This window comes from Pristiophorus japonicus, chromosome 2, assembly GCF_044704955.1.
Source record: "Pristiophorus japonicus isolate sPriJap1 chromosome 2, sPriJap1.hap1, whole genome shotgun sequence".
NCBI classification, from domain to species: Eukaryota; Metazoa; Chordata; class Chondrichthyes; family Pristiophoridae; genus Pristiophorus; species Pristiophorus japonicus.
The window spans coordinates 210,679,172-210,702,602 of NC_091978.1; the positions used below are offsets into that span (position 1 = coordinate 210,679,172).

A 23,431-nucleotide genomic window follows, 5' to 3' on the forward strand; every position below is an offset into this window, starting at 1 on the left:
TTGACAATAAACATTTAAGACTTACAGATTTAAATGTTCAATTATTACATAACATTGTAGCGCATATGAATAATTTTTAATACTATAAGATTCAACTTAGTGTTAGGGAGAATAAACGTATTTTTTATTTAATTATTTGATATTATAAATAAATTGCATTGAGGATTCTAATTACGATTTATAAACAGCAAGTAAATAATACATATGTATGATTTTAAATACGACTTTTAAATATGTTCTAAATATAGAATTTAAAATGCAACTTACTCTGGTAGCTGCAAATGAATAATTTTTAATACTATAAGATTCAACTTATTGTTAGGGTGAATAAATGTAATTTTTAATTTAATTTAATTACTTTACATTATAAATAAATGACATTGACGATTTTATTTACAATTTACAAACATCAAGTAAATAATACATAATAATTTATAAACATCAAGTAAATAATACATATATGTGATTTTAAATATGACTTTTAAATATGTTTTAAATATAGAACATATAATCCAACTTACTCTGGCAGCTGCCAGCAGGCTGTTCCATCTCTTGCGGCACTGGTCAGCAGTCCGCAACTCATTCGATGCTGATGTCACAACATCGGCAATCTCCAGCCAAATTCTATGATATGCACGGGGTGGAGGTTTCCCATGCCCATCCCGTGTCAAGTCCTCCCACCTCGTTGTGACCACATTAACAAGGGCCTCGTTGGCCTCCTCACTAAATGCTTTGGCCCTTCTCCTCCATCTCTCTTTCTTTTTGCACTTGCATTGACATTGCTACAAAATGTTTTTTCAGATAAGAGATAATAGATGCTAGATAATAGCTCCTATACTGGCTATTAGATCAATCAAATTTAATAGATTTGTCAAATATAATGGTTTAATCGATATTTTCCTCACAGCAAACTACCATCCTCTCTCCTTCCCGCTCTCTCTCTCTGACCCTCCCTGTGCTTCTGAGCATGTGAGATGACCCATGAACTCTCCAAACGTGGCAAAAAAAATCAACCCAAAAAAAAATCCTACACATGCGCACAATAGCGTTGCTAGGGAAGCTTTTTTTTCTATGACTTCCGTTTGACTTCCGTATTTTTTGGGTTATCGTGCGATCGCTGAAAAATCAGATCGCCCATTTGACATCGCCGGGGTAAGGCTGAGTGAAAAATCGCAAAACAAAATGGGCCTTGTGCCGGCGATCAGTACGGGTGAGACGTCCCACATCACTGGCACAAGGCCCATTTTTTGGGGCCTTAGCCACCTAGTGGAAAGTTTAGCCCATATATCTTTACATATTTTCTTCCATTCTGTTCATAATCAGATAATCACTGACTTCCTTTTTAAAGGCTATTAATAAAGTATTATTTTGATGGGAAAGTATCCACTGCTCTGTGCGGGGGGAGGAAATATTTTAATCTCGAGTCTCACTTGAGGCTTGTTGATTCTGTAGTGTTATCTGAAGTTTTATCCATGGTTATTCACCTCCCTCAGTGGATTAAGCAAATGAATTAGGCAGAGCTTAAGACGGTGTAAATTGTACATGATGTGTGAAGAATAAATGGGTTCAATGGGCTGAATGGCCTTTTCTCATTCCATATTTCCTTAAGTACCTGTCAATCATTTAAGAACATAAGAAATAGGAGCAGGAATAGGCCATTCGGCCCCTCGAGCCTGCTCCGCCATTCAATAAGATCATGGCTGATCTTCAACCTCAACTCCACTTTCCTGCATTTTTCCCATGTCTCTTGATTCCCTTAAGATCCAAAAATCTATCGATCTCTGTCTTGAATATACTCCATGACTGAGCCTCCACAGCCTTTTGAGGCTCACCACCCTCTGAATGAAGAAATTTCTTCTCATCTCAGTCCTAAATGGCCGACCTTTTATTCTGAGGCTGTGACCCTTGATTCTAGACTCCTCAGCCAGGGGAAATATCCTCCCTGCATCTACCCTGTCAAGCTCTGTAAGAATGTTGTATGTTTCAATTAGATCACCTCTCATTCTTCTAAAATCTAGAGAATATAAGCTGTGTCTACTCAATCTCTCCTCATAGGGCAATCTGTCTCCCATCCCAGGAATCAGTCTGGTGAACCTTTGTTCCACTCCCTTTATGGCAAGTATATCCTTCCTTAGGTAAGGAGACCAAAACTGTTCACAATACTCCAGGTGTGGTCTCACTAGAGCCCTATATAATTGCATTAGGACGTCTTTAGTCTTATACTCAAATCTTCTTTCAATAAAGGCCATTTGCCTTCCTGATTACTTGCTGTACCTGCATGTTAACTTTCAATGATTTGTGTACAAGGACACCTAGGTCCCTCTGAACATTTTCCAGCCTCTCGCCATTTAAAAAATACACTGCTTTTCTATTTTTCCTACCAAAGTGGATAACTTCACATTTCTCCACATTATATTCCATTTGCTATGTTCTTGCCCACTCACTTAGCCTGTCTATATCTCCTTGAAGCCTCTTTGCATCCTCCTCACAACTCACATTCCCATCTAGCTTTGTGTCATCAGCAAACTTGGATATATTACATTTGGTCCTCTCATCCAAATTATTGATATATATAGTTACAGCTTGCCAACCTGAAAATAACCCGTTTGTTCCTACTGTTTTCTGTTCGTTCACCAATCTTAAATCCATGCTAGTATATTACCCCCAATCCCATGAGTCCTAATTTTGTTTAATAACCTCTTGTATTGCACCTTATCGAATGCCTTCTGAAAATCAAAATATACCACATCCACTGGTTCCCCCTTATCTACTCTACGAGTTACAACCTCCAAAAACAGATTTGTCAAACATGATTACCCTTTCATAAATCTGTGTTAACTCTGCCCAATCCTATTATTATTTTCAAATGCCCTGTTACCACGATCTTAATAATAGATTCTAGCATTTTCCGTACTACTGATGTCAGGCTAACTGGTCTATCTTTCCCTGTTTTCTCTCTCCCTCTTTTCTTAAATGGTAGATTATGATATATTTTATTGCATTGAAAATACTTTGCACTTTACTTGATCACTCAGAAAATAGTGCAAGTAAAAAAAGTCGACATTCTACTTTGTAATCAAAATTCTAAATTGCTATTTCACATGAGTAGATACGATAAAAAGCATGTGTTCCCTGTGTTCTGAAAGCTGTAAAAGAGTCTCTGTGTTCAAAGGGTTAATACTGGGCAAACTTTGCATTATCACTGAAAAACTGGCTTCCTGCAATACAGGGATGTGTTTTATTTTGCTTTTAAAAACATAATAGTTCATAGAGGGTGGACATCCAGTTCGTCACACTTGTACAATTAAAATTGTTATCAGAGTTCAGTTGTACAGATGAACCCTACCAGCACTTTTGCAGGAAAGTAACAGGCATAATGCCAGCAAATCCAGGAAACTAGTGGTTATGTCAATATATTTCACAGGAAAATTATGAAGAGGATGCATGTAAGCCAGATCTGAAGGCAATTTTTAATATCTTTGTTAAAATATTTGCAGTGTTTGTTTTTGGCCTATAATGTGGTGCAGTTACATGGGGCTGCAATTTTGATGTGTAGCTTACATCACATGGGTGGTGGACGGTGAAATCAGGATGCTTGCCCGTTGCCACCAGTGAAAGGCATGAGCCATTTCAATGGTCGGGTACCATGCTGCATTCACATTTCCAGCGCTGACTGGCAGTTGATTGATCGGGGAGTTTGGGCAGAAAATCCAGCAACAACAATGACAATGTGTATTTGTATAGCACGTTTAACATCATAAAACATCCCAAGACCCTTCACAGGAGTATTATAAGACAAACAATTTGATACCGAGCCACATAAGGCGAAATTAGGGCAGGTGACCAAAAGCTTGGTCAAAGAGGTAGGTTTTAAGGAGCGTCTTAAAGGAGGAAAGCGAGGTAGAGGGGTTTAGCAGGGAGTTCCAGAGCTTAGGGCCGAGGCAACAGAAGGCACAGCCAACAATGGTTGAGTGATTATAATCAAGGATGCTTAAGAGGGCAGAATTAGAGGAGCACAGATATCTCGGGGGGTGGGGGGTGGGGGTGGTTATGGGGTTGGAGGAGATTACAGAGATAGGGAAGGGCAAGGCCATGGAGTGATTTGAAAAACAAGGATGAGAATTTTGAAATCGAGGTGTTGCTTAACCGGGAGCCAATCTAGGTCAGCGAGCACAGAAGTGATGGATGAATGCAACTTGGTGCGAGTTAGGACATGGGTTTCAGCAGCGGATGAGCTGAGAAAAGGGCAGAGACGGGCGATGTTATGGAGGTGGAAATAGATGGTCTTAGCTCTGCCATGGATATGTAGTCAGCTCATTTCAGGATCACATATGACACCAAGGTTGCGGAGTCTGGTTCAGCCTCAGACAGATGTTCGGGAGAGGGATGGAGCCAGTGGCTAGAGAACAGAGTTTGTAGCGGGGACCGAAAACAATGGCTTTGGTGTTTTCAATATTTAATTGGAGAACATTTCTGCTTATCCAGAATGGTCCACTGATGGAGACAAACTGGTGGAGCGCCCTCAAAGGGTGAGGCCCAAGATACCTGGAGGAGCAGAGGGGGTGGGGAAATGTAAGGAAACTGTCGGGAGGATTTTTATGGATGCACAGGCATTGCTTATCCTGGCCACAAAGTATCCTCCACCAATCTTAAATTAGTCCATTTCTGAGCGGCCTCCAGCAATCCCTTGAATGAATGCTGGTTTGGCCCATTCTCGCTAGTTTCAGTGGGCATGGTTAGCGCAGCGCGTTCAGATGAAAATATCATTGTGGTCCTATCTACATAATATCACACCAATTAACATACAGTAACAGTACTCACATCTGTTTCTGGCAAGTGTGAAGGCCACAATTTTGTAACTTTATCCAAAATGGCAGTGGGCGGAAAGACGGCGTGCAGATGTTCTTTTTTTTTTAGCAATTTTGGTCTCGCTACCGTCCCGTTCCTGCTGAAAAATAAGGGTGAAGCATAACCAAAATTGTCAGCATGAAGTTCTCTGGCTGTTTATCTGCTAGACCTTCATGGAGAGGATCTGAGATCTTCCCAAAGGGGAAAGGAAGAGTCAATCTGCAACAAGAAATTATAGACTTAAATCTTCCTATTCTTTAAATGTTTATGTATTCTTCCCTTAAAACATATAAGGGTCTCTGTCGCAGATACTCCCTGTGAGAAAGCTTTCTGTGCTCTAACACCATTTTGCGCTCTCCAGCTGCATTTTAACTGTTCCTGAGTTTGAAAGTAGTGTCAGGTTTTTTGAGGATCAGTGCATATGTATAACTTAGGAGCAGTGTTGGGTTTTGAAAAGCTTGACTGCTAAAACCTCTTCAGATTCTAGCATTGCAACAAAGGTTACTCAGCAAGACTGCCACTGAGCAACACTTCCATTTCTTCGATATCAGTGTTGAAAAATTCCACTTGACAACTTGCATATGTTCAAGTTGCTTTTTAGCTTTGGTAACTTGCCTACTCCGGGAAGAGCACCATCACACTGCTCCATCTGTTTTCAGTCCTTCCTTGTATCTTTATCAGGTTTCCTTTGGCTTCTGATCCTTTCCTTCCCCATCCTAATTTCCTGTCATTCCTAAATATCTATTTTATCCTTTGTTAGATTTAGTTCAATCTGTTTTTAGTTCAAGTTACTAAGTTTGGCTGAAGGGGATCGACAACTGGTGGGTGAGGTTGTTCTCACACACATCCTAACAGCTAGCTTCAAAATGGCATTGGCAAAGATCTGGGAGCAGGTTGTGTGCGTGCTCTCATTGCTAGGATATGATGTATGTTGTGAGGAGGTGTAAAGAGCAGAATAAATGATCCAGCAATGGCTTCACTCAGAGCTGCAGAGGAAGACTGCATGTACAGCAGATCCATTTAACACCATTAATATTCAAACAGATAAATGTGCTTTTTTTCTTTTGTCATTTAAGTACATACAATGACTATTAGCCAATTACTAGTTAATTACAGGAATATGTTCAGCCGAACCATTTTGTATTCTATAAAAATGAAAAAACTTAAAATCCATTCCAGACCTGACAAGATCAGGTTAAGATAGAATTATTTTTGATCATCACAACCATTAGAATATAAGATGTAGGGATGAGAAAGGACCATTCAGCCCTGGTTCCATCATCCAGGACATTCTTCAGGACTCAGTAAGACCATTTTAATCGTATTTTTCTACTTCTAAATTAATATTTCTGACTACTCCTGGAAATTACCTGTGTGGATATTGAACAAGGTGATACACACAATGGCTGAATATCCTGCCAAAATACACAGTGTCTGGACTCACACATGAAGAATGACCTTAGCATAGTACTGAAAGACAGCTGGGAAAAGTGAAACTTGTCTTCTGAAGAGGAAGGGAGAAAAATGAAAGGAAAAACATTGGGGATGAAGTTATTCTCCAAGTATAGCTCATTACTTATTCTAAAAACATTGAGATTTTCTCCCACTTTCTCTGTGGAACTGCATTTAGATTTTCTTTAAATGAATATATTATAGAGAATAAACAGAGTTAAGCAATCCCATCACCAACGGAGGAGGTCAAAGGTCTGTCACCCTGCCACGTCCAGTCAAGAATAGTGGTAGACAATTAAGCAACTAATAGGAGGAAGAGGTTCCATGAACATACTTATTCTCAATGATGGCGAAACCCAGCATACGAATGCAAAAGACGAGGCTGAAGCATTTGCAACCATCGTCAGCCAGACCTCCAAGTGGATGATGCTTGTCAGCTTTCTCATGAGGTCCCCACTGTCACAAATATCAGTCTTTAGCCAATTAGATTCACTCCATGTGATATCAAGAAACAGCTGAGTGCATTGGACACGTCAAAGGCTATGGGCCCCAACACTATCTTGCCTGTAGCGCTGAAGACTTGTGCTCCAGAACTAGCTGCACCCCTAGCTAAACTGTTTCGGTATAGCTACAACACTGGCATCTACCCAACAATGTGGGAAATTTAGGTGTGAAATGCAGCAATCTATTGGTGGAACTAAAGTTGTTACTGCATGCTAAATGCCCAGGTATGTTCTGACCACAAAAAGTAGGACAAATCCAAGCCGCCAAATTACTACCTGATCAGCCTATTTACAATCATCAGCAAAGTGAGGTGAGAACGACTGCCCTCGACATCAAGGCAGCATTCAACCACTAGTGATACCAAAGTAAAACTGAAGTCAGTGGGGATCGGGGGAAAACGTTCCATTGGTTGGAGTCATACCTAGCAGAAAGGAAGATATTTGTGGTTGTTGGAGACCAATTTTCTCAACCCAGGGCATCGCTACAGTGGTTCTTTAGGGCAGAGTCCTAGGCCCAACTATCTTAAGCTGCTTCATCATTGACCTTGTGTCCATCAAAAGGTCAGAAGTGGGGCTGTTCGCTGATGATTGCACAGTTTTCAACTACATTCACAATTCCTCAAATAATGGAACAGTCCATTCCCGCAGGCAGTAAGACCTGGATAATTTCCAGGCTTGGGCCGATAAGTGATAAGCAATGCTCCCTTTAAGTGACCGTGCAGCATTCCAGGGAACCTGAGCAATCAGCTTGCCGACTTTTCAATGTTAAAATCACGGTTTGCTCAATATTTTGAATGACTCATGCAGCCTCTTGAAGGGGCCGCACAGGGCCAAAATAAATTACAGGGAACATTGGTGGTAACATTCGCGCCACACAAGTGCAGGGCTACGACCATCTCCAGCAAGAGAGCCTATCTACCTCCCTATGACTTTCAATGGCTTTACCATAACCAAGGCTCCCACCATCAACATCTTGGGGGCATCATTGACCAGAAACTCAACTTGAACAAACACATGTGCAAACACTGTTTGCTGTGGCGAATACAACAGGTCAGAGGCTGGGTATCCTATGGCAATTGCTTCACCTTCAGACTTTCCAAATTCTCTCCACCACCTACAAGGCACAAATCAGTGGTGTGGTGGAATATTCTCCACTTGCCTAGATGGTGCTGGATATCTTGGAGAGTTGAGGGTTAATAACCATGCTTCCTTGTATTTTGGAGCAACAGGCTTTCCAAGATAAACAGGGTTGCATTGGGGTGCCATTGAAGAATGCATGGCTTAGTTTCTGTACCAAATGTCTCTGAGATTATAAGAACATAAGAAATAGGAACAGGAGTAGGCCATATGGCCCCTCGAGCCTACTCCGCCATTCAATAAGATCATGGCTGATCTGATCATGGACTCAGCTCCACTTCCCTGCCCGCTCCCCATAACCCCTTATCCATTAAGAAACCATCTATTTCTGTCTTAAATTTATTCAATGTCTCAGCTTCCACAGCTGCCTGAGGCAGCGAATTCCACAGATTCACAACCCTCTGAGAGAAGAAATTTCTCCTCATCTCTGATTCTTATTCTAAGATCGTGCCCTCTAGTTCGAGTCTCCCTCATCAGTGGAAACATCCTCTCTGCATCCACCCTGTCGAGCCGCCTCGTAATCTTATACGTCTCGATTAGATCACCTCTTGTTCTTCTGAATTCCAGTGATTTGAGGCCCAATCTACTCAACCTTTCCTCATAAGTCAACCCCCTCATCCCCGGAATCAACCTAGTGAACTGCCTCCAAAGCAAGTATATCCTTTCGAAAATATGGAAACCAAAACTGTGCGCAATATTCCAGGTGTGGCCTCACCAGTACCTTATATAGCTGTGGTAAGACGTCCCTGCTTTTATACTCCATCCCCTTTGCAATAAAGGCCAAGATACCATTGGTCTTCCTGATCACTTGCGGTACCTGCATACTATCCTTTTGCGTTTCACGCACAAGTACCCCCAGGTCCCGCTGTACTGTGACACTTTGCAATCTATCTCCATTTAAATAATAACTTGCTCTTTGATTTTTTTTCTGCCAAAGTGCACGACTTCACACTTTACAACATTATACTCCATCTGCCAAATTTTTGCCCACTCACTTAGCCTGTCTATGCCCTTTTGCAGATTTTTTGTGTCCTCCTCACACATTGCTTTTCCTTCCATCTTTGTATCATCAGCAAACTTGGCTACGTTACACTCAGTCCCTTCTCCCAAGTTGTTCATATAGATTGTATGGCGAGAAAGCAGGAATGGGGTACTGAAGTTGAATGTTCAGCTATGAACTCATTGAATGGCGGTGCAGGCTAGAAGGGCCGAATGGCCTACTCCTGCACCTATTTTCTATGTTTCTATGTTTCTATGTAAATAGTTGGGGTCCCAGCACTGATCCCTGCGGCACCCCACTAGTTACTGGTTGCCAACCAGAGAATGAACCATTATCCTGACTCTCTGTTCTCTATTAGTTAGTCAATCCTCTATCCATGCTAATATATTACCCCCAACCCCGTGAACTTTTATTTTGTACAGTAACCTTTTAGGTGGCACCTTGTCAAGTGCCTTCTGGAAGTCCAAATACACCACATCCACTGGTTCCCCTTTATCCACCCTGTTCATTACATCCTCGAAGAACTCCAGAAATTTGTCAAACTTGATTTACCCTTCATAAATCCATGCTGACTCTGCCTGACCGAATTTTGCTTTTCCAAATGTCCTGCTACTGCTTCTTTAATAATGGACTCCAACATTTTCCCAACCACAGATGTTAGGCTAACTGGTCTATAGCTTCCTGCTTTTTGTCTGCCTCCTTTTTTAAATAGGGGCAGACACAATATCTCTGAGAAATGCTCGAGCATCAACCGTAAGTGAGGAAAGTAGAATGTTAGTGATAAGTGTAATAAATTTAGGCAGAGGGGTCCATTAATTGTAGTATAGAAAGGATGTTTAGGAACATAAGAGGCTAATAAAACTACTGCTCAAAGGATTCACAAACATTTAAGTCAGGAAATCTTGTTTGAGAGAAGTATATTTGAAGTAAACAACTGCGACTGTTTATAAGAACATAAGAACATAAGAATTAGGAACAGGAGTAGGCCATCTAGCCCCTCGAGCCTGCTCCGCCACTCAAAAAGATCATGGCTGATCTGGCCATGGACTCAGCTCCACTTACCCGCCCGCTCCCCATAACCCTTAATTCCCTTATTGGTTAAAAATCTATCTATCTGTGACTTGAATACATTCAATGAGCTAGCCTCAACTGCTTCCTTGGGCAGAGAATTCCACAAATTCACAACCCTCTGGGAGAAGAAATTCCTTCTCAGCTCGATTTTAAATTGGCTCCCCCATATTTTGAGGTTGTGCCCCCTAGTTCTAGTCTTCCCGACCAGTGGAAACAACCTCTCTGCCTCTATCTTGTCTATCCCTTTCGTTATTTTGAATGTTTCTATAAGATCACCTCTCATCCTTCTGAACTCCAATGAGTAAAGACCCAGTCTACTCAATCTATCATCATAAGGTAACCCCCTCATCTCCGGAATCAGCCTAGTGAATCGTCTCTGTACCCCCTCCAAGGCTAGTATATCCTTCCTTAAGTAAGGTGACCAAAACTGCACGCATTACTCCAGGTGCGGCCTCACCAATACCCTGTACAGTTGCAGCAGTACTCCATCCCTCTCGCAATGAAGGCCAACATTCCATTCGCCTTCCTGATTACCTGCTGCACCTACAAACTAACTTTTTGGGATTCATGCACAAGGACCCCCAGGTCCCTCTGCACCGCAGCATGTTGTAATTTCTCCCCATTCAAATGAGATTCCCTTTTACTGTTTTTTTTTCCACGGTGGATGACCTCACATTTTCCGACATTGTATTCCATCTGCCAAACCTTCGCCCATTCGCTTAACCTATCTAAATCCCTTTGCAGCATCTCTGTGTCCTCTACACAACCCGCTTGCCCACTAATCTTTGTGTCATCTGCAAATTTTGTTACACTACACTCTGTCCCCTCTTCCAGGTCATCTATGTATATTGTAAACAGTTGTAGTCCCAGCACCGATCCCTGTGGCACACCACTAACCACCGATTTCCATGCCGAAAAGGACCCATTTATCCCGACTCTCTGCTTTCTGTTAGCCAGCCAATTCTCGATCCATGCTAATACATTTCCTCTGACTCCGCGTACCTTTATCTTCTGCAGTAACCTTTTGTGTGGCACCTTATCGAATGCCTTTTGGAAATCTGAATACATCTAAATGTAAATGGACAGTTTTCCAAAGGATTCAGGAACAGACATATAATGAGGTCTTATCTGTGACATGTCCCTTTGATGTCCGCAAACTAAGGTGTATAAAGGAGCATGGTTTTCAATAGTTGTTTGGAGGACTCAAAAGATACAGAAACCAAAAAGCTACTCGATGTATAGATTGATCACCTATGCTGTATATGAATAAAGCCTGTTCCGTATATTCCACAATCAAGTGTCTCGTGCTTACTCGAAGGGTGTTGTTATGAACCAGAGCAGGAAGGAGATTGACCAACAGTTGATCCTTAACAGATTTCAGGGTTACTGGGTCATTGAATGTATTTAAGGATTTTTGAACGATAGGGGAGTCCAGGCCAGGCTCAGATCAATCATCATCATCATAGACAGTCCCTCGGAATTGAGGAAGACTTGCTTCCACTCCTGAAGTGAGTGCTTTGGTGGCTGAACAGTCCAATACGAGAGCCACAGATTCTGTCACAGGTGGGACAGATAGTCGTTGAGGGAAGGGGTGGGTGGGACTGGTTTGCCGCACACTCTTTCCACTGCATGCGCTTGATTTCTGCATGCTCTCGGCGATGAGACTCGAGGTGCTCAGCGCCCTTCCGGATGCACTTCCTCCACTTAGGGGGATCTTTGTCCAGGGACTCCCAGGTGTCAGTGGGGCTGCCGCACTTTATCAGGGAGGCTTTGGGGGTGACCTTGTAACATTTCCGCTGCCCACCTTTGGCTCGTTTGCAGTGAAGGAGTTCTGAGTAGAGCACTTGCTTTGGGCGTCTTGTGTCTGACATGCGAACAATGTGGCCTGCCCAGCGGAGCTGATCAAATGTGCTCAGTGCTTCAATGCTGGGGATGTTGGCCTGGACGAGGACACTAAAGTTGGTGCACCTGTCCTCCCAGGGGATTTGTAGGACATCGTTGGTGGTATTTCTCCAGCGACTTGAGGTGTTTACTGTACATGGTCTATGTCTCTGAGCCATACAGGAGGGCGGTTATTACTACAGCCCTGTAGACCATGAGCTTGGTGGCAGTTTTGAGGGCCTGGTCTTCAAACACTCTTTTCCTCAGACTGCCGAAGGCTGCACTGATGCACTGGAGGCAGTGTTGAATCTCGTCGTCAATGCCTGCCCTTGTTGATAGGAGGCTCCCGAGATATGGGATGTGGTTCACGTTGTCTAGGGCCGCGCCGTGGATCTTGATGACTGGGGGGGCAGTGCTGTGCGGTGAGGACTGGCTGGTGGAGGACCTTCGTCTTATGGATGTTTAGCGTCAGGCCCATGCTTTCGTACGCCTCAGTAAATACGTTGACTATGTCCTGGAGTTCAACCTCTGTACATGCGCAGACGCAGGCGTCGTCTGCGTACTGTAGCTCGACGACAGAGGTTGGGGTAGCCTTGGACCTGGCCTGGAGATGGCAAAGGTTGAACAGGTTCCCACTGGTTCTGTAGTTTAGTTCCACTCCAGTGGGGAGCTTGTTGACTGTGAGGTGGAGCATGGCAGCGAGGAAGATTGAGAAGAGGGTTGGTGCGATAACGCAGCCTTGTTTGACCCCGGTCTGGACGTGGATTGGGTCTGTGATGGATCCATTGGTAAGGATCACGGCCTGCATGTCGTCGTGCAGCAGGCAGAGGATGATGACGAACTTTTGAGGGCATCCAAAATGGAGGAGGACCATAGACCCTCGCGGTTGACAGTGTCAAAGGCTTTTGTAAGGTCGAAGAAGGGCATGATCTTATTAAATGGTGGAGCAGGCTCGAGGGGCCAAATGGCCTACTCCTGCTCCTATTTCTTATGTTCTTAGATGGGCGTAGGTACAACAGCATTTGAGAAGCCCAACGCCATCTGGGACAAACCAATCTGCTTCATTGGCACCCTATCCACTAGCTCAAACATCCACCACCGGTGCACCATGATAGCAGTCTGTTGTATCTGCATGATGCACTGTAGCAAGCAGGCAAAGTTGCTTCAGCAGAGCTTCATTAATCTGTGAGTTCCACCACCAAGAACGACAAGGGCAGTAAATGTATGGGAACACCATTAACTCCAAGATCCCCTCCAAGTCACACCATCCTGCCTTGGATATATATCACCATTCTTTCATTGTTGCTTTGTCAAAATCCTGGAACTCCTTACCAAACAGCATTGTTGAAGCACTACACAGACGGCAGCAGTTCAAGAAATAGGTCTACTACCACCTTTTCCCAGACAGCAACATCCACATCCCAAAAATTAATATAAAGAAAAACTACTTGGAACTGGTTGTTGTCCAAATGATAGTAATATAATCCGTTAAACAGTTGGAGTAAGTCGTTAGAAAGTACCCCTTTGAGAGAGATAAACCTGTTATTGCTCATGCTTGTACTGTCGAGGAGGTTTTCCTCAAAGTAGTACTTCTGGTGGTTTCAGATTAGCTGAAGTAGTGAAGCAGAACGTAACTGAGCTGGAAACAGAAAAAACTGCCTGAAATCTCTTCTGTTTGCAAGGAATTGTCCACAGGTTAGGAAAATTCAAACCTTTGTAGTGGCCCAACAAATTTATAGAGTCATTCAGAATACAGCATTGCTCTCCTTAAAACTACAAGTAAAGGCTTAGAGATTAGTTCTATTTTAAAATACGACAATCACAAAATTTAGAAGGCTGGTAAAAGCTGGGCTGCAAATGATTGATGATTTCTACCCATTGAACGAGCTGCATTCATAATCTGACACTAGTGCACTCTCGCCACTGAGTCAGAAGGATGTGGGTTCAAGTCCTACTCCAGAGACACGAGCATAAAAATCTAGGCTGACATTCCAGTGCAGTGCTGAGGGAGTGCTGCACTGTCGGAGGCGCCGCCTTTCAGATGAGACATTAAACCGAGGCCCCATCTGCTCTCAGGTGGACATGAAAGATCCCATGGTACTATTTCGAAGAGCCTGGAAGTTATCCTCGGTGTCCTGGCCAATCCCTTAATTAGCATAACAAAAACAAATTATCTGGTCATTATCACGTTGCTGTTTGTGGGAGCTTGTGAGCAAACTGGCTGCCACGTTTCCTACATTACAATAGTGACAACACCCCAAAAAGTACTTCATTGGCTGCAAAGCGCTTTGAGACGTTTGGTAGTTGTGAAAGGCGCTATATAATTGCTAGTCTTTCTTTATTTCTATGAATAGGGTCCTGAACTTAAGGAAAGGTAACTTCGATGGTATGAGACGTGAATTGGTTAGTATAGACTGGCGAATGATACTTAAAGGGTTGACAGTGAATAGGCAATGGCAAACATTTAAAGATCACATGGATGAACTTCAACAACTGTACATTCCTGTCTGGAGTAAAAATAAAACGGGGAAGATGGTTCAACTGTGGCTAACGAAGGAAATTAAGGATAGCGTTAAATCCAAGGAAGAGGCTTATAAATTGGCCAGAAAAAGCAGCAAACCTGAGGACTGGAGAAATTTAGAATTCAGCAGAGGAGGACAAAGAGTTTAATTAGGAGGGGGAAAATAGAGTTTGAGAGGAAGCTTGCTGGGAGCATATAAACTGACTGCAAAAGCTTCTTGTGTGAAGAGAAAAAGATTAGTGAAGACAAACGTAGGTCCCTTGCAGTCAGATTCAGGTGAATTTATAATGGGGAACAAAAAAATGGCAGACCAGTTGAACAAATACTTTGATACTGTCTTCACGAAGGAAGACACAAATAACCTTCCAGAAATACTAGGGGACCGAGGGTCTAGTGAGAAGGAGGAACTGAAGGATATCTTTATTAGGCGGGAAATTGTGTTAGGGAAATTGATGGGATTGAAGGCTGATAAATCCCCGGGGCCTGATAGTCTGCATCCCAGAGTACTTAAAGAAATGGCTCTAGAAATAGTGGATGCATTGGTGATCATTTTCCAACAGTCTATCAACTCTGGATCAGTTCCTATGGACTGGAAGGTAGCTAATGTAACACCATTTTTTTAAAAAAGGAGGGAGAGAGAAAACGGGTAATTATAGACTGGTTAGCCTGACATCAGTAGTGGGGAAAATGTTGGAATCAATTATTAAAGATGAAATAGCAGCGCATTTGGAAAGCAGTGACAGGATCAGCATGGATTTAGAAAGGGAAATCATGCTTGACAAATCTTCTAGAATTTTTTGAGGATGTAACTAGTAGAGTGGACAAGGGAGAACCAGTGGATGTGGTGTATTTGACAAGGTCCCACACAAGAGATTGGTGTGCAAAATTTAAAGCACATGGTATTGGGGGTAATGTACTGACGTGGATAGAGAACTGGTTGGCAGACAGGAAGCAGAGAGTAGGGATAAACGGGTCCTTTTCAGAATGGCAGGCAGTGACTAGTGGAGTGCCGTAGGGCTCAGTGCTGGAACCCCAGCTATTTACATTATACATTAATGATTTAGATGAAGGAATTGAGTGTAATATCTCCAAGTTTGCAGATGACACTAAGCTGGGTGGCGGTCTGAGCTGCGAGGAGGATGCTAAGAGGCTGCAAGGTGACATGGACAAGTTAGGTGTGTAGGCAAACGCCTGGCAGATGCAGTATAATGTGGATAAATGTGAGGTTATCCACTTTGGTGGCAAAAACACGAGGGCAGAATATTATCTGAATGGTGGCAGATTAGGAAAAGGGGAGGTGCAACGAGACCTGGGTGTCATGGTACATCAGTCATTGAAAGTTGGCATGCAGGTACAGCAGGCGGTGAAGAAGGCATGTGATATGCTGGCCTTTATAAGCTTGGGGATTTGAGTATAGGAGCAGGGAGATCTTACTGCAGTTGTACAGGGCCTTGGTGGGGCCTCACCTGGAATATTGTGTTCAGTTTTGGTCTCTTAATCCGAGGAAGGACATTCTTGCAATTGAGGGAGTGCAGTGAAGGTTCACCAGACTGATTCCCAGGATGGCAGGATTGACATATGAGGAGAGACTGGATCGACTGGGCCTGTATTCACTGGAGTTTAGAAGGATGAGAGGGGATCTCATAGAAACATATAAAATTTTGACAGGATTGGACAGGTTAGATGCAGGAAGAATGTGCCCGATGTTGGAGAAGTCCAGAACCAGAGGACATAGTCTAAGGATAAGAGGTAAGCCATTTAGGACTGAGAGGAGGAGAAACTTCTTCATTCAGTGAGTTGTTAACCTGTGGAATTCCCTACCTCAGAGAGTTGTTGATGCCAGTTCGTTGCATATATTCAAGAGGGAGTCAGAAATGGCCCTTACGGCTAAAGGGATTAATGGGTATGGAGAGAAAGCAGGAAAGGGGTTCTGAGGTGAATGATCAGCCATGATATTGAATGGTGGTGCAGGTTCTAAGGGCTGAATGGCCTATTCCTGCACCTATTTTCTATGTTTCTATGTTTCTAAACCCTGGAAAATCACTGGTGCCTGAGCAAGTTGTGATCCAGTGGGCTAATTGCTCATGATATCATAGTGACTGCTGGAGTATGTGTGTCGCTGGAGTATCTGTGCTTGATGTATCTGTCAGTGGTGAGCTGTTGGGGTCACTGCATGTTGCCTCAATCAGTGGTGATCTGTTGAGGTATCTGTGCATGGTGATTCAGCTGTATTTTTTTCCTTAATGTCCGTTCCATTGTGAATAACAATTTAACTGTTTCTTTATTTTGAGCATTCGAATTTGAATAATCCAAATAGCTACAATAACCAAATTTGTCCTAACATTTGTGGTTGTCTACATAGTACTTTATAGATATCATGGTTTGCATCAAGATATCAATAAGAGAGATTTTCAAAAGGCATTCGACAAAGTGCCACATAATAGGCTTGCCAGCAAAGTTGAAGTCCATGGAATAAAAGGGACAGTGGCAGCATGGATACAAAATTGGCTAAGTGACAGTTAGCACAGAGTAGTGGTGAACGGTTGTTTTTCGGACTGAATGGTGTTCCCCAGGGGTCGGTTCCAGGACCACTTCTTTTCTTGATATAAATTATTTGGATGTGGGTGTACAGGGCACAATTTAAAAATTTGCAGACGACAAAAAACTTTGAAGTATAGTGAACAGTGGGGAGGAGAGATGATAGACTTCAGGAAGACATAAACAGGCTGGTGAAATGGGCGGACACGTGGCAGATAAAATTTAACGCAGAAAAGTGTGAAGTGATACATTTTGGTAGAAATAATGAGGAGAGGTCATATAAACGAAGTGGTACAATCCTAAAGGGGTTGAACGAACAGAGGGACCTGGGAAGTGTGTGCACAGATCATTGAAGTTGGCAGGGCAGGTTGAGAAAGCAGTTAAAAAGGCTTATCGAATCTTGGGCTTCATGAATAGATGTATAGAGTACAAAAGTTGGAAATTATGATGAACCTGTATAAAACACTGGTTAGGCTCCAACTGGAGTACTGTGTCCAATTCTAGGCATCACACTTTAGGAAGGTTGTGAAGGCCTTGAAGGTGTAGAAAAGATTTATGAGAATTATTCCAGGAATGAGGGACATCAGTTACACTGATAGACTGGAGAAGCTGGGATTATTCTCCTTGGAGCAGAGAAGATTGAGAGGAGATTTTGATAGAGGTGTTCAAAATCATGAGGGGTCTGGACAGAGTAGATAGAGAGAAACTGTTCCCATTGACAGAAGGGTCAAGAACCAGAGGACACAGATTTAAGGTGATTGGCAAAAGAACCAAAGGCGATACAAGAAAAAACTTTTACGTAGCGAGTGATTGGGATCTGGAATGCACTGCTGGAAAGGGTGGTGGAGGCAGATTCAATCTTATCTTTCAAAAGGAAGTTGGATAAGTATCTTAAGGAAAATATATTGCAGGACTACAGGGAAAGGGCAGGGGAGTGGGACTAGCTGAGAGTCGGCACGGGCTCAACAGGTCGAATAGCCTTCTTCTGTGCTGTTATGATTCTAAGGCAATACTCCACCCAGAGCATTACCATTTCCTATCACAGCTTGCCATGTGTCAGGAGTAAAATGAGTTTTTGCAATCTTGCAATCCAGTGGACATGAATTGCAAATATAAAACTATTAAATCCAATAATAATTGGTAACATATTTTCCCTTGAATACTTATGCCCTGTGAAGAGATAGCAAAACATCAGATCAGGGCCATACCCTTCTTGGCATTGTGAAGCCATGTTGCTCATGTCAAATAATCCAGATCACATGAAAGTCACATCCATGTACTGGAAAACACCAATTAATGTTTTTTCTCTTGTAGCCTGTTTAAAGACACATTGGCCTCAATATTAATCTCCTCCCGCTTTCCCACCCCACAATTGGCGGGAGAGGGTCAGGTGGGGGTTAAAAAGTGAAATGCATGGAACGCGACCCTCAACCTGTCGCGTACATGCCTGCCGCCATTTTTATGGTGGAAAATATCAGGGCGCCCAAGTGTTTCATCGTGGGGAGGTGGGACACTTAGGTAAGATAGTTAAATCGGACTCCCACTTTCAATTGGGAAACCTATTTTAAATTTACTGTTGCTGCACGGGTTTCCCAGGGATTGGGAAAACTGGCACTGAAACGGAGGCCGGAGCTACCGGCTTTTCATGGTAAGTGGTTGTTTCAAAAAGAAAGACTTGCAATATAAAGCGCCGTTCATGACCACCGGACATCCCAAAGTGCTTTACAGCCAATTAAGTACTTTTGAAGTCTAGTCACTTATACAGGTGCAATGTCCTGAATCCGGAACTCCAAAAACCGTAATTGTCTGTAAACTGGACATTTTGCGAATAGCTGATGGAGTCGTCCCAAATCTGGAATTATTGTCCGAAAACCGGACATTTTGAGGCAAAAGCCAAAATCCGGCATGGATTTGATCGAGGATTCCGGATTTCAGACAAGAAAATCAAGTCTGAAATCTGAAATCCTTGACTGAATCCGTGCCGGATTTTGGATATTGCTGGATTTCAGACCTTGCCGCTCAAACCCCAACACGGATTCGGTCGAGGATTCCGGATTTCAGACTATTGATTTTCTTGTCTGAAATCCGGAAAAACCCAAAAACCGGAATGGACTCCGTCCCAAGGATACCGGATTTTGGACGCGTACCTGTAATGTAAGAAACGTGGCAACCAGCGCGTCAGCACACCTTGTGGGCCAGGAGGAACCTTCTTCCAGCCCCGATTGCCAGCCCTTTCCTCCTCTCCCCTCACCCCCCCAGCCCCGATCGGCAGCCTCACTCCCCCTCCCCCAAGCCCCCATCACCAGCCCGCCCCCATCCTGCCAGCCCCGATCACAAAACCTCCTTCCCCCCTCCCCTCCCCGATCGCCAGCCTTTTCCAGCCCCCAGCCCTGATTGGCAGATTCCCCCCTCCCCCCCCGGCTCCAATCGGCAGCTTCCCCATTCCCTCCCTCCCCCCACCTCCCCCCCCAGCCCTGATCATCAGCCTTCTCCCCTGCCTTCCAGCCCCAATCACCAGCCTTCCCCTCACCCCTACCTCAGCCACGATCGCCAGCTTCCCCAGCCCTCACGATTACAGGCCTCTCCCTCCTAATTGCCAACCTCCCAGCCCTGATTTCTGACCTTCCCAAATCCCAGTGTTATAAACCCAAGGGTCCCCGGCTGCGCTGTTGTTCCCTCTCGTCCACTGGCCAGCCTGTTCAGTTGGCCAGCTGCTGGGCATAAGATGTAACTACATGATGTTATTGAGGTCCTGCCATTACGATCAGCAGGATCTCCGCGAACCTGACATTGCCAGGTTCTTTGGCCATTTTCCATCTCACCTGCACCCTCCCGCCTCCCCATTGATGGCGGGGATATTATTCTCTACACCTGCTATCTGTATAAAGGGAAGTAACATTTAATTTATTATTAGATAATGGGTTATCTGATCATTTACTGCAGGAAACAATATTATATCTGCAAATCACAATAGTTTGGTGTGATTGTATCAATGTCACTTTGTTCTTTCATCGCATTACATCACCTCAGCACTGGACTTAACTGTCACAAATATAACTCTACCTCTGTCATACAAGCAGCGGAATAACATCTTGTGTATCACCAGAATCAATAGAAATTGGCAATACAGCATGATTGTTAGATCTGAGCAGTAATTTTAAAGCTAATTACAAGAAATCATCATGGACTCAGAAGTAAGGCCTCACTAATTCTTACAATTCCAACCCTTTTAGTCCCCACTCTTCCTCGCCTCCCCCCGCCCCCACCTCACAATCAGCACCATTAGGACTCAGCAGATCACCTGTTGTATTCTTTTGGTCAGGCTCTCATTCTATAATGCAAATTAAAAAAATAGCATAATGTATGTAAATTATTCACTCGCATAACATTGTGTGTAAAATGTGTTTATTGGAAGGAAGCCACAGGTTATCATTCAGCCTTAGGCTTCTACTGTTGAAATGGGGGAAGCGGGAGGGGTCATTGACTTTTGCCATGGGTTATGCACTCTCCTTTTCCTTGATCTAAATCCTGGTATTGTCTCTCATGTTCCCCACCCAATTCTTTGTGCATGCTTGTACCTCTGCTGTTACATCCTGGAGGAAGCAGAGTAAAATGTTAAGATTGCTGTTTATCAGCTGGCTAATACAGAGAGCTGCTGGAGGACATTACCAAGAAACTGGGTCTATGAATACACACTTGTATTCCCAGGGTTCCGTTGTGGACAAGCACGTGTATGCTGTTGAAGCTTTGCATGTCCAAATGGTGAAAACACCATTCACTGTGGAATGATGTGTGTCCATGCTGTGCTCGGGAGTCTGGTAGCAATACACTCAGACATTTTATGGTGAGTTGTACTGCTCACCATGTTACTCACCATGGTACTGCTGTCCTTATACTTAGGATACAAACCCTCACGCATATCAGTTGTCTAACGGTCAACTGGTCCCCCTTTGAGATTGAGTTTGTTCCAAAATGACACACCTGGCACTGGAAGTTCAAAACCAACTCAACTCTCTGTTATAGACTCAGTAAACTGAATCTGCTCCAAGGCACTGTTGGGGATGTAATCTTACTGGGTCCTGATATTCTTCCGACTCTGTTCCAGTTAATCCTACAAACCAGTGCCTGAACAGATAGGGTGGTCCTGCCTGAACAAGCAGCGGGAAAGCGACCAGTAGTGTGTGCTCGTAGGCTGCATGGTTCAAACCGGTTAAATTCCAGCAGTAACCCTGTGTACAGTCCTGCATTACAACAGTGACTACACTTCAAAAGTACTTCATTGGCTGTAAAGCGCTTTGGGATGTCCGGTGGTCGTGAAAGGGGCCCTAAAGGATCCCTAAGGCTTGGCTGTTGCTAACTTGCATCTGTTTCTTTGCTTGTCTCCCATTCTCTAATTCATTGTGTATCACTTTCTCTGTGTCTTTATGTTTGATTTCCACTCTTTCTGTTTTCATCAAGTATATCTCGTCACATACTTTCTCTATATCTGTGCTGTTCACATCTCTTGTTTTTCTCACTCTGTCGCTTTTGTGCAAGTCTCTTCTTCCTTGTTGTCTTCTCTTCTGCATGCCTCACATACACTTTCTGACTTCTTATGTGTCTCTCTCTCTCTTTGTCTTTTTATATCTTCTCCTCTATGTCTAGCACTCTATGTCTCTCACACTTCTTTTCCTTTTTTTTCATTTTATGTCTATTGCATTATCTCCGTTCCCACTCCTTTATCATGGCGACCTGGGAGGGTTAGAATCATAGAAATCTACAGCACGAAAGGAAGCCATTTCGGCCCATCGTGTCCGCGCCAGCCGATCAAGAGTTATCCAGCCAAATCCCACTTTCCAGCTTTTGGTCCGTAGCCCTGCAGGTTACAGCACTTTAAGTGCACATCCAAGTATTTTTTAAATGTGGTGAGGCTTTCTGCCTCTACCACCCTTTCAGGCAGTGAGTTCCAGGCCCCCACCACCCTCTGGGAAAAGAAATTTCCCCTCATATCTCCTCTATACCTCCCACCAATTATTTTAAATCTATGTTCCCTGGTTGTTGACCCCTCTGCCAAGGGAAACAGGTCCTTTCTATCCTCTCTATCCAGGCCCCTCATAATTTTATACACCTCAATCAGGTCTCCCCTCAGCCTCCTCTGTTCCAAAGAAAACAGATCTAGCATCGCCAATCTTTCCTCATAGTCAAAACTCCAGCCCAGGCAACATTTTTGTAAATCTCCTCTGCACCCTTTCCAGTGCAATCACATCTTTCCTGTAATGTGGTGACCAGAACTGCACACAGTACTCCAGTTGCAGCCTAACCAGTGTTTTATACAATTACCAAAATCCAAGCAAATTCAATATTATAACATGTAATATTATACCCAGTAGAATAATAGTAATAGATTATAAAATTATATAAACACCCAATAAATAAATATTATAAAATTATTATATATTTAAATATCCAACAAATTATGATTCTAATATAAATTGTTATATAAATACCCAATAGATGAATGATCCCAATGTTGTAAACACAAACTGTCCAGGAGAGAGCGGAGCAGAGGTGGGCTCAGGGAGTGGAGCAGAGGTGGGCCCACGTTCAGGTTCGGGGAACGGAGGAGATGCGGTGAGTATGAAACCACCAGAAGGGCTAGTTCTGACGCCAGGAGAGAATGTGCAGGCCAATGTCTGACAGTTGGTACCCTGGTAATTTCAGTGGGTGGGAAACAGCAAAAGGCTGCTAAGAATGAGGCTGGGCCTGAGGCTCCCAATACAGTGTCTGATGGTCCCAGGTTGGTGAGGTGGAGGTGAGCATGGGGCTTGGGAACAGTTGGGGTGGCATGGAGTCTGGGCACACACTGTTAGCATGTTATTTTCCTCCATGGAGTGGCAGAAGGCTACCAATCAAAAGAGGGAATAATCAGGCTTCAATTGCTTGTGCCCTTTCTTGCATGGGTTGCTCAAGTTGGATCTTAGCTGGTCAGGCCTAGTTGTGTAACAGGAAGATGAGTGGGTAAGTCTGTGTTTTTCTTTTGTGGGTCACTTAAAAAAATATGTATTTGTAGACACATATGATGGGTTGAATGAGCGACTGTTATGTTAGCGGTATCTTAGAGGTGAAATTTAATGTAGATAAATGCAAAGTATTGCACATAAGAGAAATTGGGTAACATGCATAGTTTGTGAAAGGTGTTGAAACAAAGATGAAATCAAAGAAAAACACTCAATATGTCCAACCAATGCAGATCAGCAATCAACAGATCCAACAAAATGGTATACTATGTCGCCCAAACTGTAGAATATAATTCAGAAGAAGTCATAATCAAACTGTACTGTGCTCTGATCAAGCCGCACCTTGAGCACTGTATCCAGTTCTGGTCATTGAGAAATGAGAGACATCGAGGTACTGGAAGCAGTACAGACAAGAGCCAACAGGCTGAATCTATAGTTTTGGAGGTCTGAGTATAAGTAAAGCCTGGAGGAACATGGCCTTTTC

At 43.4% G+C, this 23,431-nt stretch overlaps 1 protein-coding gene across 9 annotated transcripts in view; it reads left to right on the plus strand.

The window, feature by feature from the left end:
• The window catches only part of LOC139243687 (LIM domain-binding protein 2), a 776,895-nt gene that overhangs the window by 690,170 nt on the left and 63,294 nt on the right, over positions 1-23,431 (plus strand). For 6 of the 9 annotated variants that reach the window (XM_070870836.1, XM_070870833.1, XM_070870835.1 and 3 more), the window contains one exon: positions 22,445-22,561. The exons of the other annotated variants lie outside the window; for them this stretch is intronic. In XM_070870836.1, coding sequence (XP_070726937.1) covers positions 22,445-22,561 — 117 coding nt within the window. The remainder of the gene's footprint in view (positions 1-22,444; positions 22,562-23,431) is intronic. 9 annotated transcript variants of the gene reach the window in all.